At 31.4% G+C, this 17,356-nt stretch overlaps 1 protein-coding gene across 4 annotated transcripts in view; it reads left to right on the top strand.

Moving 5' to 3' along the window:
- LOC125070163 (espin) overlaps positions 1 to 17,356 on the top strand; it is a 94,878-nt gene that overhangs the window by 48,940 nt on the left and 28,582 nt on the right. For 3 of the 4 annotated variants that reach the window (XM_047679899.1, XM_047679900.1, XM_047679897.1), the window contains exon 3: positions 14,815 to 14,998. In XM_047679899.1, coding sequence (XP_047535855.1) covers positions 14,815 to 14,998 — 184 coding nt within the window. Of the gene's footprint in view, positions 1 to 787; positions 929 to 14,814; positions 14,999 to 17,356 lie in introns of those variants that run through there. The other variant, XM_047679901.1, reaches the window with a different exon arrangement.

Below are 17,356 nucleotides of genomic sequence, written 5' to 3'. Positions count from 1 at the left end.
CCAATGGTCTTATGTTTTTTTTAATAGTAGGAACCACATTATATTTTACGTAACTAGGCAAAGGTATCATTTATGAAGTTTCATTGATCAGTATATAAATTATAACCGATGTTTTGTATTTTTTTTTGTTTTTAAATATATATTTTTTTTAATTTTTATGATTCACGTATATATTTTAGGCAAAGATCTAACCAACCAACTAAGAACTTTTATGTTCATGTAGTTAAAGGCTTAAGCTTACTCAGTTTTATTAATTAATAATCATTTTTGGTTTAATTCGATTCATATACAATTTCAAATACCTTTCGATATTTCATACAAACTGACAATGCGCGTGTTCAAATGCATCGCACCGTCTCTTCTCAGCTATTTGATATATCTTTCTGGTTGTAATGGATTACTTGTCAATTGGAAAATTGTTTTTATATACGTCTATGTTGATTTCATATAAGTAGACGTTTTCACTTGAAACGAACGTTTGTTACAATTACGCTGTCGTGTGACAGGTATCACTTAAGTAAATAATATAAGAAAATGTATAAAATGTAATTTTACAAGTTAAATTGTTGTAATCAATGTGCTGTGAGGCTGTAATTCTAACGATTCTAATGTTACGCTCACCGTGAAGATAAATAATACGGCTATAATTATAGAATAAGTATCGTGACGTCACAAAATGACCACAGATTAAAAATTGTTATCAGGTTAAACTGAGAACTTTTGAAAAAAAAAGTTTTATCTTGTGTGTAACGAACACGGAATTGTGTCAAAGAGTGCGAAACCAGCGATTTGAATTTGTGTGATGATATTATGCTCTGAAAAGTAAACTGGAAATCAAGATGGCGACTTGTCCACGCCGCGAGCGCCCTCTCCGGGCCTCGACTACACGGCTTAAGTATTCGAAAACGATACCAGCGAGTACCGTCAGGTAAATCTTATTATAATTAGAAATTACTAGAGGCGCGCCCCGGCTTCACATGGCATAAATATATTTTATACCATACAGCACTCAGGCATTTAGCTTTCTACGACTTAAACAATTTTAAGTATTTGATCATTAGTTCCGGATATTACTCCGTACATACAAACAAGCCAGCTTTTCCTAATATTAATACTAGTATATATTTAAAATTCAGTTATGCTTGTGAAAATTTAATTCGTATAAAAAATTTATTCAACCTCAATTAAATTGCTCAATGTTTGAATATTAATAAATTTATGAAACAGGCTTCTTATAGTGTTTATCAAATATTGAATCATTACACCGCGTTGCCCAATCGTGATGGATCCGGTGTGCGTTTAACATATTCTATCTTATCGGTTTTTCAGTTGAATACCTTGATATATTTATGACTAACGCAGTCGCACAGTTCTAATGAGTCTATTGTAATATTTTTGTTAAAAATCTTGTTTCCTGAATGTTGAAAATACATTATATAAATAAAAAAGATATAATATAGGAAACGATGAAACAGTTCAGTATGATTTTCTCCTCTTTGATGAGCTATAGTGTTGCTGTGTGTTGTTGCGGCATTTCCCCGTTGAATTGAAATTCCGACCCTCGGGGCAAAAAACGTACCAGCCCACCACTGTCCAAAGTGGAAACAACAAGCCAAGTTGTTATACTTTTAACGAAGCTTTTTGTAAATACAAATTTATTTATACTAGTATAATAGTATATTTATATACTCTTAATATTATAAATCAAAATCAAAATATACTTTATTCATTTAGGCTTTTACAAACACTTTTGAATCGTCATTTAACAAACTATATGAAGTGAAGCTACCTCGGGTTCGGAATGTAGATTCTACCGAGAAGAAGCGGCAAGAAACTCAGTATTTAATCTTTTTCAATATCTAAAAATACAGTCATACATATATATTTATAATAAACGCGTCAATTACGTAACAAGCGTTGTATTGAAAGATTACTCAGGAGAAATTGCATCAATCATTTTAAAATTACAACACGAATGTCCGCTCTAGATGGTGTTCTCTCTGAATTAAAAAATTACAAACGTGACAAGTGACCGCATTCTTCGGAAAAACTGTTCAGTAATTATAATTACAACAATGATACTGTCACTGTAGGTGGTAAGTTATTAGTGGTAATAATTATATTATTAGGCAATGAACTAGTGTTGTATATATGCAGATTGTGCTGGTCGGATCGATGAATCGAGGGTTGTGTTACTTATGACGATAAAATTATTCAATATAATTATAATAGTAAATTTTTGTATCACTATTTATATTTATATATGAGCCGAGATAGTCCAGTGGTTAGAATACGTGCAGCTTAACCGATGATTTCGGTTTCAAACCCAGGCAAGCACCACTGAATTTTCATGTGCTTAATTTGTGTTTATAATTAATCTCGTGCTCCGCGGTGTAAGAAAACATCGTGAGGAAAACTGCACTTGTCTAATTTCAACGAAATTCTGCCACATGTGTATTCCACCAACCCGCATTGGAGCAGCGTGGTGGGTATATACACTCCATAGCTTCTCCTCGAAGGGAAAGGAGGCCTTAGCCCAGCAGTGGGAAATTTACAGGCTGTTAACGTAATGTAATGTATTTATATTCGTAATATTTCATTATTTATGTAATAACAGTTTATTAATGTATCACTGCTGGGCAAAAGCCTTTTTATTCTCGAAGAGAAGCTTTAGACCTTATACCGTGCTTCAATGCATTATTGTGGATGTATTCGTGACAGAATTTCAATAAAATTCGATACATGTAGGCTTCCTAACGATTTCTTTCACCACACAGCACGACACTACAGCACGATAACTTATAAATACATGAGATAAAAATTCAGAGATGCTTGCTCGGGTTTTAACTTATCGACTTAATTATATATATTGCATATTCATAATATAATTATTTTATTATTAATAAGTATTATTATTATTAATTTTTTAGTGATTAATTATTTGCAATAAGTAGAACTTTTCACGCGCGTACATTAGTTTACACACTTTTTTTATATTAGTCGCAATTAATTGTAGATTTGTTACGATATATGAATTAAAAAAATTACATTACAAGGTTTAATCAGCACATTATATAAAAATATGAACTCAAAAAGGAAGAGAGAAAGGAACACATGTAGAAAGAGAAACAAAATCTGATTCGTATAATAGCAAAGTTTTGAGCCGATAAATTTAAAAGATTAATATATTATAGTCAAAATAAAACTAGCATTGGTTTGGAAATAAAAACCCTGCAGGCCCGAAGACAGCGTCGAAAGGAACTCAGCGGGACATTTATCTCTTTTAAAACCTTCTATTTCGTTCACTTCATACTATTAACAAACAGCCCGGTTATTTCAGTCAGAACGTGTCATTCATTGCTTATTTTGTTTATTAATAAATGTTAATCTCAATTTAAATAACATTAATAAATCTTATTAAAATAGTATGTAACAATAGCAACAACCTGTAAATTTCCCACTGCTGGGCTAAGGCCTCCTGTCCCTTTGAGGAAAGGTTTGGAGCATATTCCACCACGCTGCTCCAATGCGGGTTGGTTGAATACACATGTGGCAGAATTTCGTTGAAATTAGACACATGCAGGTTTCCTCACGATGTTTTCCTTCACCGCCGAGCACAAGATGAATTATAAACACAAATTAAGCACATGAAAATTCAGTTTGAACCCGCAAGCATCGCTTAAGATGTACGCGTTCTAATCAGTGTGTACTTTCGGCTTTTTTTTGATAAATTACTCAATAAAAAATATAAAGATTGTAAAATATTGTTGTATAAGTATTCGTTTTTTTATGTAGAATGATTAATAGTCTATAATAATATTACAAATGTGAAAGTAACTCTGTCTGTCTGTCTTTAACGCCGTCACGGTCAAACCACGGAGACGAATTTGATGAAATTTGGTATGCAGTCGCTTGAACCTAGGCTACTCTGTTATACCTAGCGCCTGACGACTAACCGAGGCCGCAGGTGATACGGAGTTTCGTGCTATATTTTCTCGGTATCTGCATCTATAGTTTTACCGTTAAATTTCATCTTATAACGACTATTCAATAATCTGTAAAAGCGTACTTTAAATATATAGCGTATTCTGATTTTAATTTTACACAAGCTAACTGTTGTCCGCCAAAAAACTATGAATTAGCTTAATGTCGCTTGAAGGAATGTAATTTTTATTTTATGATATAGGTAGGCGGGCGAGCAAATGGGCCATCTGATGGTGAAGTCACTACCTCCTATAGCCAATGGAGCTGTAAGAAAAAATAACCATTCCTTATCCCTTCCTCAGCCAATGCGCCACAAACTTTGGGAACTAAGATGTTATGTCCCTTGCGTGTAAGGACTTTTGTTGAAGGCGAGATGTATTTGTTATAGTAAAACGATGTCAGCAGCGAGTTTATTTTTATTAAATTTAGTGCTTTGTGCGATCTCCCTGGGTCACTAATTCTACTGTTAAATAGCTTACTCGGTAAGTTTCTGCTTGATGGGTGAGTGAGTCAGAGTAACAACAACACAAGGGAGATCTTAGTTTCCAAGGTTGGTGGTCATTGGCGATGTAAGGTATATCTTTTAGAGCCAATATTTATAGGAGTTCGGGATCACTTACCATCAGAATAAGGTGGCATCATTTGCGGAAACGCCTACCAATTATAAAAGAAGAAAAAAACACAAATTTAAATATTACGTAACGTCCTCGTTTTAGAATTTGATTACATCTATTTAATTTATGTAAATTAAAGAACTTTCAAAAAAATTTACATAAAAGTTTGTAATTGGGATTAGGTACTTGGACTTCTTCCTATGTCAACTGGCTACGTTATAAGACCCTTAACAAATACTAGTACGCAACATGTAAAAAACGGTTTCGCTGAGTTGCAAATAATGATTACAATATGTAACTGATCGAGCGTTGCATTACAAAACGAGGTGACCATTAATAAAAAACATTCGATTACTTTCCCTAATTACACATTATTCCTTACACTGCTTGCATACAATTAAACATACATATGTTACATTTAGACGGAAATAAACTTTAAATTAAAGTCTATAAGGTATATATTTGTTTAATAAACATGTAACGTTTTTTATATGTCTCTGTTGAACAATGGGTGTTTTTTACAGCGCCATCTGTTGTCGAATAGAAATGGTGGGAAATGTGGAAGAAAATCTTTTGACATTGTAAGGTGTTTTCTCTTGTTGACTATGTTGTGACTATTTCAATGTTGAAGGTCAATTGCTTGAGTTGAAAGTATAGTTTCGTACTTGTTTAAACATGTAATAGCTTAATCAATTTTAAAAGTGTTAATATAGTACCTACATATATATTAATGTTTTTTTTTTTTTTATATAATAATAAATTATTTGATTAAGTATAAAAATTAAGCTATTGAAACTATTGTGTGTGTTAGTGTCATTAATTTTAAAATAATTAAGACATCTGTTTTCAAAATAAATTATTCTATACTAATAAAAGAGAGAATTATTTATATATGTAAATTTTAGTGACAAGTATCATTAATTTATATCGCTATAGTCTTAAAAACTGGCAACACTTTCGTAGTTGTCCGTTATGTTTTTTTACATAATGAAGGCGAAGGAAATAAAACACAATTAAAAGACATAAACTTTTTCTTGCATTGTTTTAAATGTCATATCAAAATAATCTTAAGTTGCTATGTAATATTTGAAATGTTTTAGCCGAGAGCCTAGTGATTACTACACGTGATTCTTAACAAAAGACTGCAGGTCCAAATGAACACATTTTTTCACGTCATTAATTTGTTTTTACAAGTTATCCCAAGCTCCGCGTCGAAGGAAAACATTGTGAGCAAAACTGCACATTAGGGATGATTTTTGACACATGTAATGTTCTTAAAAAGCTGTTAATTTACTGCCTTTGTCTATATATTAAAAAAAAAAAACAACACGTCAAACCTATTGTTATTATTTAATCGTACAAAACTGCCGTAATGCGAATCATTTTACCGCCAAATTTATAGTCTCAAGAACATCATAGTTCATTAAAAACAAGGCTAACACTTGAAATCATTTTGCAACAGAGCGGAGATTTTATCTGAAGCAATTTGGAGGCACTCGATCGGTGTAGCGAAAGTGTTTGTACGAAACAGCCATGTCATGTAGCGTGGCGACGGACATGCTGAGAGAAACGTGCCTTGGTCCAAGTTATGAGAATACTGGGGCGTTTAATGTTATGCTGGACATAATTTTTTTTGTTTCGAGTTTTGTATGGATTCTTTGAGAAATAAGAAATAAATGTATATATTTTTTTAAAAAAATACTATTTACGATAGTATTTTGAAAATATTTTATATTTAACGCACACCCAGAAAGTAAAAACAATAAACGGTATAATTGTATAATAATCAAAATAAAAATACTTAACGATTCTTCTATTATTATAAATTCCATACATTTGAAAGAGATGACATGATGATGTGTAAATTCTTAAATTAAAATAATTTATTTCACGCAAACGCATTACAGTTATAGCAAACTAAAGTCAATGTGAACTAAACTTATTAACAAAGATTAAATATAAGAAGGTCGTATGACTGTCGTACATATGTATATAACTAATTTGCAAGTTACCAATAAAAATACTAGTCATAGAATTTTAATTCAACTAATATTACTTGGACCGAACGCCACTTCACGAATCGCTACGTAATTAATGTCAGACGAAATAATTCCAAGTCGAATTTGTTTCTTTTTGAAAATTTTGAAACGCCGTGATACCTGTCTTCGTTTTTTGTCGTGTTTCATAAAATTTGTTTTTCTGTTCATAAATTTTAAATAATAAATAAAATTCCGAGCTGTTGCTTACGGCCTTGCTTGTGTTTTAGGGGTTGGACATCGGATATTAGGCTTAACTAGCCTACGTCCTTGGGGTTCAAACTTATTTCATACCTAATTTTATTAAATTTAGTTCAATGGTTTGGCCTTGAAACAGCAATATACAGACAGACAGAGATATTGTGAATTGTATATTGTAAGTATAGTTTGTAAAAGTAAGTAAAGTTGTTTAGAAAAATTGTAATATAGGTTTTTATTTATTATGTTTCCTTACCATCTAAACCTGAGGTGTGCTTAAAGTATCGAGTCTAATTCATCGGGTAGTAACTTAAATATAAATTACAAAATTCTACCTGCTCAGAAATTGACCAAGGCGTGTTAATTGATACATGGTAAAATAACTAAAGTTGGCACTTCGTCGTATTTTAATTAAAAGGTTTTGCTGGCAAATATATGCCTTATAGTCAGTTATCCTTACCGTTAGACACTGTTTTTTATTAAATTAATAAACTACTTATTCAACCACCAATAACCACGTGACTAAAGATGTTATGCGTTGTACCTGTAAACTGACTAGCTAACCCCCATTTAATCTAGAAGACAGTTACTGGTGATAGGATGACGCCATATTGACCGGTAGTAAATGTATGCTTTTACCTATTTAATTTAGCTAATGTTTGCTCAGTAGTCAATTCTACCATTATCATTATGATGAAAAACATTACTGCATTTTTCATACATAGTTTTATAATAGTATAGCTATTGCCAAATAAAAATAAAATTCCGTTGACATATAGAGTAGAAAATGGTACTACAGTATATAATATCTATGTAGATTATTATATGATTTCATGTTGTATTAGCTTTCGATATAATTGTATATTAACATATAATATGTTAAACATATAATAATAAATAATTGCTAAAATAGTATTGAATGTGTTGATTTTGTTTTCATAAAATTTCTCTTATTGAGTTCATAATATTTAACGTTAAAAATATACAAGTTGTCCAAGCCAACTATTGGCTTAGAGACCCAGGAGAGTTTATAATTATTCGTTATTTAAATACTGAGATGCAAAAACATACATAGAAATCGATTTTCTACATAAACATATACAATTAAATCTGAAATACGAACAGTTAGAGGATAATAGTGATTGAAAATACATTGAAATTGAGAACACGTTTCAAAATATTTTAAGAGCTTATTTGAAGTAATTATAAGGCTGAATATAAGCTTCTGATCCACTATTGGTTAATATACCGATTACATCGACCTAAATATGATTTAGTAATCGTGGCCCAGTGGATGGAACAAGTTGAAACTAATCGTAGTCTTAATGGGCTTATAAAATCAAGTAATATTTTACCACACGTTGAACTAAACTGCATTGAATAGCGTGTTAACGTTCTAAACTTTATCAAGTGATACACTGGCTCCCTCACCCTTCTAACCGGAACACAACAATACAGAGTACGGTTATTTGGCATTAGAATATCTGATGAGTGGGTGGTACCTACCCAGACGGGCTTGCACAAAGCCCTGCCACTCAGATATATTTCTATATAAGACATATGTATTTAATATGTAAATGAAGTTTAAAATTAATAACACAAATCACCACTGCATCGAATGGCATCGAATCTTCGTTGAATCGAAATTCACTGATCGAAAGATGGATCATGAAAACGTTTCCAATCAAGAAGTTTACTATTGTATATAACTATATTTTTAATAAATATATATGTAATATATATTTGAAGGTCCAAAGATTTCGACGACAAAAATACCGCATTCTTTGTGATACTTGTTTTATTTATATCCATATTTTATATATATTTTATAAAGTATATAGGCCTTTAAACACAACATAATTAAAATCACTGAGAAGTTTAAATATTAAACTATATCTTGATAATAAAATTAATTTATTTATATTTTTTTTATTTTTATGACAATGGATAATCACGGGTTTATAACTAATCCTTTTTAGATAATTATGTTCTGACCTAAATCGAATTACATACATAAACATTTTTTTCTTCTATTTGTCATATATATTGCTGTATTTTATATAACGGAATTTTATTATATAATTCTTTATGGGATCGTATATCGTCCGAGCTCTTGTTTAAACATATGAAATTGTAACCGGTAGTTGGTACCCACTGCACTGGTCCTGCAGTAGGCAAGCCTGTCTTGCCACTGACCACTGGATGTTTTGTGACTATGTCAACTTTTCATGTCAATAAATTTAGTTTATTTTATTATTTTTTCTTTATTATAATTACACCAAGGTCGTTAATTTTCAGCATAATAATAAGGAAATATAAAATAAAACATTCATCATAAACTTAATATCCTGTCAATGTTGACGAATGCAATTAGTTATGTAATGATCAGCATAGATCAATAAACGGAAAACGTGTCATTCAACTGTTTGTGTGAAAATGTACGTGTCAACGAGAGCACTTTCGCTTTATTTTCTCGTGAAAACCTCGAAAGCCTATAAGCTCGCAGTGAGACGTCGACTCGCGGCGCGCGCGCATGTTTCATAACGATTTTTTATCATTATACGATTCCGTGTTCGTTTGTGTTTGTAGTGCTGTGCGTTTGGATATGACGCTCATTTTGTTTAACAAAACGCTGCTGTCATGATAATTGGAAATATACTATCGGATTATCGATTTTAATATCATAACGTAAACATCGATTTTATCAGGATGACCCTCAGTAACACACACCCGCCATATAGTCGGGTTACGAATAAATTCTTCGGAAAGAAAAGCAAGAAGACTAAGAAGTATGTGAAAATGAAAGCAGGGACATATAATGGTCGTGAACGGTAATAATTAAACGTTTGGTAAATAATTATTATTCTTGAATTATTAGTAGTTTTAAAGTTAAACTATACGTTGAATTTAGCTCTAGAAGAAAAACGTTTAATAGTTCTCGTATATTACGATAACTTAGTTCTTTATTTGAATCCATTCAGAGCATCTAATACGTCACAAGTTATCTCCATATAAAAATAAAATATAATTCATGAGTTAAAATATATAAACAGTTAACAAGATGTTATTGTTTCCAGCACCAAAATTATATGTTCAAGATTCTTTAGAATATCATTATAATTCAAAGAAATAGATACTTTCAGTATTTCTTGATATGATAAACATCCGGTCATTGAACTCATAATTTTTTAGAAGTGTATTGTCTATTTATAAAAGTATCTAAGAAATATTTCAGTCAATTATGTAGCCGTAAGCTATTGTATATAGTCAATAGAGAACTGGTTTTCTTAAACATAGATAGCCGTGTATAATTCTCTTAAGTATATTGATATATTGATAGATAGCCGTGTATAATTCTCTTAAGTATATTGATAAATATATTGGTTTCATAAACTATTATTTTAATGTAAAATTTCTTTTTTTTATTTTTGAAATTAGAATTGTATAATTACGTTACTCTCTGTTTCATATTTGAACGTACGAAGCAAGATCTATTGGGCAGATTGTTTCCTTATATACATGAGTCTAAGAAATGTATATGCTATTTTTATAATAAGTAAAAAAATGTATTAAAAATTGAACGGCATAATGGTAATTTGTTTTTCGGACACAATGTCAAAATCAACAGGACCTGCTGTCCTTATTTAGCATTTAGCTCAATATATCAGTGGTTTGACAGTTAATTTGACAGTTACATATTCCATCCGGACTCCTTTAGTTGTTATACAGCAAAACAAAACAACCTTCATGATAATAGAGATCAAAAATAATCTGAAAAAGCAATCATTAGTAGTCTTGTCAAATTGTTTTAGGAAATATTTACACGAGATTCGTGTAGATTCTTTATGTAGATTATGTTGAATATTCCGGCGAAAACCGGTTCTAATCGTTTCGTATTGAGCAACACTCGCTCGGGTCATCAGTGAAACGCTATAAAAGTGAAACCCTCGTAATACCCATTGATGTTTAAGTAACGGATCTTGTAACAGGTGTAAGATTATGTCATAATTACTACTGGTAGGTATATACGCGTTAAGTTGACGATCGTTGTCTGTGTGTTGGATTAATTTTGAACAGTATGATTCTTGTGTCCGGCTTCCATCAGATTTGTGTTAAGGCTTGTCTCAAAGTAACGACTCCTGAATATTGTTATGAATTTGGTAAAACTGTTTTATTTTTTGTATATAGAAATTCTAAATTCTAAATGTATAATGTATATAATAATAATGACTTATTTTAAATTCAATTAATTTCAAATTGGGAAACTACCTATTGTTTCTTATTGTTTAACCTTATAAGATCATTAGGAATATAATTTTTTATAGAACGATTATGACAATATAGAATGCTGAACATTTTGAGCATTTGTGACTCATTTCGTGGATATTTCCCGAAACAAAAAGTTCATTACATATCAAGTCAGGATACAAAAGGAAACCGCACCAAGTTTCCTAAAAATCCAAGCCATTGTTTCCTTTTAAATAAAACACGCAGATCGTTTGGCAGACAGACATATTGCAAAAGTCGTAAAAAAAAAAACTTAATGAATATGTGCATATTCAGTATATAAATACTAAATAAAATTAAACTAGCTCTATTTACATATCTGTAAATATTGATTTAACTAATGTTGTTATGTGACTACCAAAAAAGAAAGTCACTTTTGAACACGAATGTCAAAATCGAAACTGTTTTTTCTTTTATTTATTTAATAACGAGTCTTCAACAAAATATACAACTTAAATACATATTATTAAAATTACACAATATAAGCGTTACAAGTTGTGTGCTCCTTCAATTATTATAGGAGACCCCAGCATGAACTAAGCTTAAGCAAAAAAATAATAATTTAAATACAATTAAGATAAAAAGCAGTAAAAATAAAATATAAATTAGAAACTTATAATTAATATTAAGATCATATAAAACAGCTTGAAACTCTATATTTCGACAGTTTTTAATTTATTAAACATAAAGACTCACACATATGTACATATATTTTTGATAAGTATCACGACTAAAAAAAAACCAAAAAAAACACAGTCTTGTATTTTTCGTTCGATATTTAAATAATGATCAACAATGGATGTAAAATTTTAATGATCTAAATAGTAGACAAAAAAATATCAATCATTAATTAATTATTATATAATTGCAATAGTCGTACCATGCCAGACAGCAATCGCAAAAAACAAGAATTAGCATTTTTTCAAGATGGCGGAGAAAACCCATAGGAAATCCTGATCGACAATTTCAAGTCGACGTTTTATAAGCACAGAATATTAAAAAATACATACATCATAAAGTGTATATACAGTGCGTCGATATAACAAATCGGAAGGGAGCAAGTAAGCATTTGTTATATCAAGTAATTCGTTAAAACGAGGTTTGTTATGTCGAGGTTAGGTTAGATCTAAAATAAGGAGGTAAAAAAAAACGTTTTATTTACCTCAACATTACGTACTTATATTGTTATAGTGAACAACTTCTACATGTACATGATAACAGACTTTTAACATTACTGTACGTATTTTCTATTTACAATCAATTAGGTAGGTAACAAAAAAATTTTTGGTGGTAACTTTATATGTATATATAATTACTGGATTACATAGCAATATGAAATTGGTGGTGGTAGAATGTTTGGTGAACGTGTGTGGTGTGCTAATCAATTTAAAGATGACCAATTTCATTCTTTACCAATCTCCTACAGGATTTTGATACGAATTTTTGATTGGTCCAAAATATATTCAATGAATATTAACAAATTACAATCGTTAGTTTAATTTACTACATTGCACGAGGAGAAAAAAATAAATAATTGGATATTGATTTTATTTATTATTCAAGGTTTCAAGTAGAAATCTCAATAACACAGATGTTAATGAATTATTTAATATAATTATGATTTTCATGTATATATTCTGTATAAAATTTTATAATAAACAATTTTGCTTCTTTTTTCTATACTGCGCAGGAGCGGCTGCAGCGGATTTGTAGGATGGGGGGGGGGGGGGGTGTGGTATATTGATATTGCTATCATTTTTTTCTTATTTAAGTGGGCTTTGACAAATAAATGTCTTCTATTCATATTGTACAGTTGATATTTGAGACATGTGGATACTTTGGTTACCAAATTTGTTGGCGATAAAAAAAAATTGACGAAATATTATTATTAATAAATTCTTTACACATTTATTAATAACAATTGTACATAGTCATGACCCCTATGATTCCCCTCTCGGATCACGCCTGTTCACGCGTCGTTCCACCGGTCAAGTTGATGTGTTTGCAGTTGTTATTGATTACTACATTTTGGCGTCGTACTACTTGCCCGTTGCTATTCTACTTGCCCGTTTCCTATGTAGAATAGGAAACGGGCAAGTCGTATTGTATAACTCTTTACAAAACAGGTAAAACAGGAAACGCTTATACAGAATTGTATATTTTAATAAATATATGCAATTATATAATCATTTATGTATCTAAATCAACAAAATCTTGTTAAATTTATTGTTGGACTATTTATATTTTCACGTGACATTGGACTTGTATGAAAATAAAAGTAAAATTTAGAAATTAAACGGTAGACGTTGTTGGTGCTTATGAGGAAATTCTGCCACATACGTAAGTTCTAAAGTTGTTCCATCTAATTTTGAGTTCCATTTAAAAAAAAAGTAATATTATTTTGATTATGGTTCAGACAGATATATCCTTTATAATACATACAGATTTCAGGGTAGCGCTTCATCCTTCATTTGTCAACTTCCTATGTTCGACCTGATCAAAGGATCTCATTAGCTCAACAAATAATTTGCTCATACAAGTTTTGATATTAGCAAATATATAATATATTTCATTTGTATGTATAACTAGTTATTGCCTGCGGCTTCGGTCGTGTTTTAGGAACTGGTCATGAGGTGTTAGCCATAAAAATGTAGCTCATGTCTTTCTTTAGGGTTCAAGTTTGCTTCGTACTAAATTTCACCCAATTAAGTTCAGTGCAGACAGACAGACGGAGTTACTTTCTCATTTATAATATTAGTATAGATAATTTAAATCGCAAATAAATATATAACATTTTTTTATTAATACATAGTCGCAGTCGCAACTTATCGCGATAATTTTAAATATATACAAGTTTCTATAGTTGTAAAGCGCTGACAACGAAAGTTTTTGGTTTAGTGTAGAGAGTATTTTATCGCGGGTCATTGACACGAATATTGCAAGCGAATGATATAAGCTTTACGATCGCGTCGAAGAAATTCGTTTTATCTACATTTTATAGACTTTTATGAACTACGGTTGTAACGAGCAGAATAATGATAATACGCTAAAAAATCATTATTAATATTTAAATATGAGATGAGAAGTTTTAGAAATTGTTATTTCACTTTTACTCAAAATAGTTTCTCTGGAAGTAATATTGACTTAAAGTCATTGAAACACGTGGATTTTAATCAAAGGTCGACCTTCGATTCGTTTCGATCGGTTCTGATCTGGGCAGGCATCATTATGTTATATTGCTTATTTCGTTGTTATTACTATGATTCAATTCGTGCTTCACGGCGAAGGGAAGTATCTTAAGATCACCTACTCTTTTCTGAAGAAATTCTGTCAAATATATAAGTAAATGGGGCACGTCGTTGGTAGGCAGATTAGAAAAAAGATCGCATGATGGTAAGTAGTCACCACGGCAAATAGACATTAGTACAGAAAAGAAAAAATAATCATTCCTCATATCACAGATTTGTACGTCACTAACCTTGGGAGATAAGATTTTATGTCCTTTGTGCCTTGTGCGTGTGACGATATGTAAGTTAAATAGCTTACATATCGTTCAAACCAGAACGTAATAATAGTATTGCTGTTTATTGGTAGAATGATGAGTAGGTGGTACCAACCCAGACTGGTTTATTAGCCATTGATACTTGGTGGTAGGGTTTTGTATTCAAAAGTCTTATAAATTTATTTTTCAACAGTGCCAACACGGCTATGGACAATGACGTCACGCCGGTCTACCTCGCAGCGCAGGAGGGACATCTCGCTGTGCTCAAGTACCTCGTCCTCGAGGCCGGAGGACGGTTGGATGCGCGCGCGCGAGACGGAATGCTTCCCATACACGCTGCTGCACAGACTGGTTGCTTGGACTGCGTCAAATGGATGGTGAGATTATATGTATAATATTATAACCAAAAAAGGTACTAAGGAGTTTGCAATCGAATTCGTTTATATTCTCCTTGATCCTAGAACAGATCAACGGCGAGACACATTTTTTTTTATGACATAAGAAAGTGGAAGGGAAAGTGAGTTGATTATATCCACTACCCAAAGTCATTGGCTCTACCACCAAATAAACACCAAATTATGAAGCATCACTACATGAGAGTAGGGATACATATCCGCAACGTGTAGGTTTAATCAACCCTCGATGAATATCGTGTATTAAGAACCGAGATGGTCCAAACCTCTATCCAAGAACGTGACTTCATAACCAGGATTAAATTTCCACGCTCGTAACTTGCCTATATAAACCATTTCGTGTTAGATCATGGAGGAGAACAGCTTGAATAAACCTGAAGGTTTCAATTGAAATTCTACCACATGTATCCAATTCGCTTCGAAGCACCATGGTAGAATATAATCCAAAACTCCTTAAAAGAACAAGCCTTTATCAAATCAAATCAAATCAAATCAGCCCTTTTGAATCGTCATTTAACAAACTATTAAAAGTAAATCTACCACCGGTTCGGAATGTAGATTCTACCTAGAAGAACCGGCAAGAAACTCAGTAGTTGCTCTTTTTCAATATCTAAAAATACAGTCATGTTAACTAACATAACTGTATTTTTTGATTATTTGATTTAATTGTATTTAACTAAATACAATTATGTATGTTATGTCTCCTTCCTGGAAGTCAACAAGCATTAACTCCACGCTTTTCTATCATCGATATACTCTTGTATCGAATAATATGCCTTCTTTACCAATGAAAAAAATGACGCATTTACAGACAGGCATTCGTTTCCGTTTTATATTTGCAAACAGCTCCAATCTTATCATCTTTCAACCCCATTATATTACAGTAAACTGATTTAAAGTCCGTCATGTCATAATCCGATTTAAGATAAGAGTATACTCTAGTCACAACGGAGTTGCACAAGCACAGATTCAGATAGAACGGTAGATGTTAATCGAGAAATAAGACGTGTTATTTAAGAAATATCTCAACAACTACACTTGTTTCGTTGGTTACATGTTGTAATAAAAATTGGGGTACGAAATATTGATTAGTAAACATTCTACGTCGAACTAATGATTGTTTAATTAGGGTATTGTGTTTCTTATATTTCGTAATTACTTTATTGAGAAAGGTTAACATTTAACATATGTATGTACATCGTTTATATGTTATGATAATTTGTCAAAAGCTTTGATCGCATGTAACCGTCTCATTACTGGGATGTTGCCTCCAGTCCGTTTGATGAGAAGGTTAGAACCGAATTCCACCACGATGAAAACGATATACGACAGGTTTTCATAAAACACTTACGTCATAGATCTCACGATGTTTTTCACGAGATGAATTGTTAACATAAATAAAGCACATGAAAATGCAATGATACTTCTTTGCTTCTTTCAGTCTTTGGTCCGTATATACGACACCTTATATTGATACTACAAAAACATATATATATATATACCCGGTTAAATGATACTACACCGCTCCCGTGGGTATTTGTCATGTTAAAGAATTTACAATATGTCACAATGAATGACATAAATTATTATAGATTATAATCTATTGAATACTTATGATATCGAACTGCTTTTAGTATTGCGAAATTTTCGACGAAGGTCTTTTATAAAGAAAAATATTGTAATTTCGTACGCTTTATGTCATTCCAAGGTCAGTAGCGAGATTTGCTATGTCAAAATCGAATGTACAATTTTTTTTATGCATGTGCTGTAATACAAATATGTGAAGATAACACTTCAAATTAAACCAGATACAGAATCCTGCATCTACATTAATTTCACAATTCATATTACCTTATTGTTATATTTATCACGCGATAGTCTTGGCGCTTTTGAATACTTATAGAACAAAATTAACGCAGGTGAAGCAGTAGCATTAGGTTTTAGTGACAGAATATTATCTAACTTCCGACCTTATTGTGCCGTCATATTACTAGTTTATTAAAAAAAGTTGAACGAAATTACTAATTTCCATATGTTATATAAGGCGTGTGCATAATTAATTTTTTTAAGTCACTACAATGACTATATCTTACGTAAAAGTAACTCACAAGAGAAAATCTACTAATTAGAGTTCAATAACTTTCCGCAATCAATCACAGAGCGGGAAACGATTAGTGCGCACGCGCAGACTGTGATACTGTGATTTATCTAATGACTTGACAGTTCGTTTGTTGGAGAATTGCTCTTTATTGTGATATTTTTTTCTCTTTATTTACTTTTTATATGAAATGCTTTTAACGATAAACGTTTGATATTATTTGG

Source organism: Vanessa atalanta, chromosome 16 (assembly GCF_905147765.1).
Source record: "Vanessa atalanta chromosome 16, ilVanAtal1.2, whole genome shotgun sequence".
Taxonomy (NCBI): Eukaryota; Metazoa; Arthropoda; class Insecta; order Lepidoptera; family Nymphalidae; genus Vanessa; species Vanessa atalanta.
This window is presented reverse-complemented; position numbering and strand designations above follow the sequence as displayed.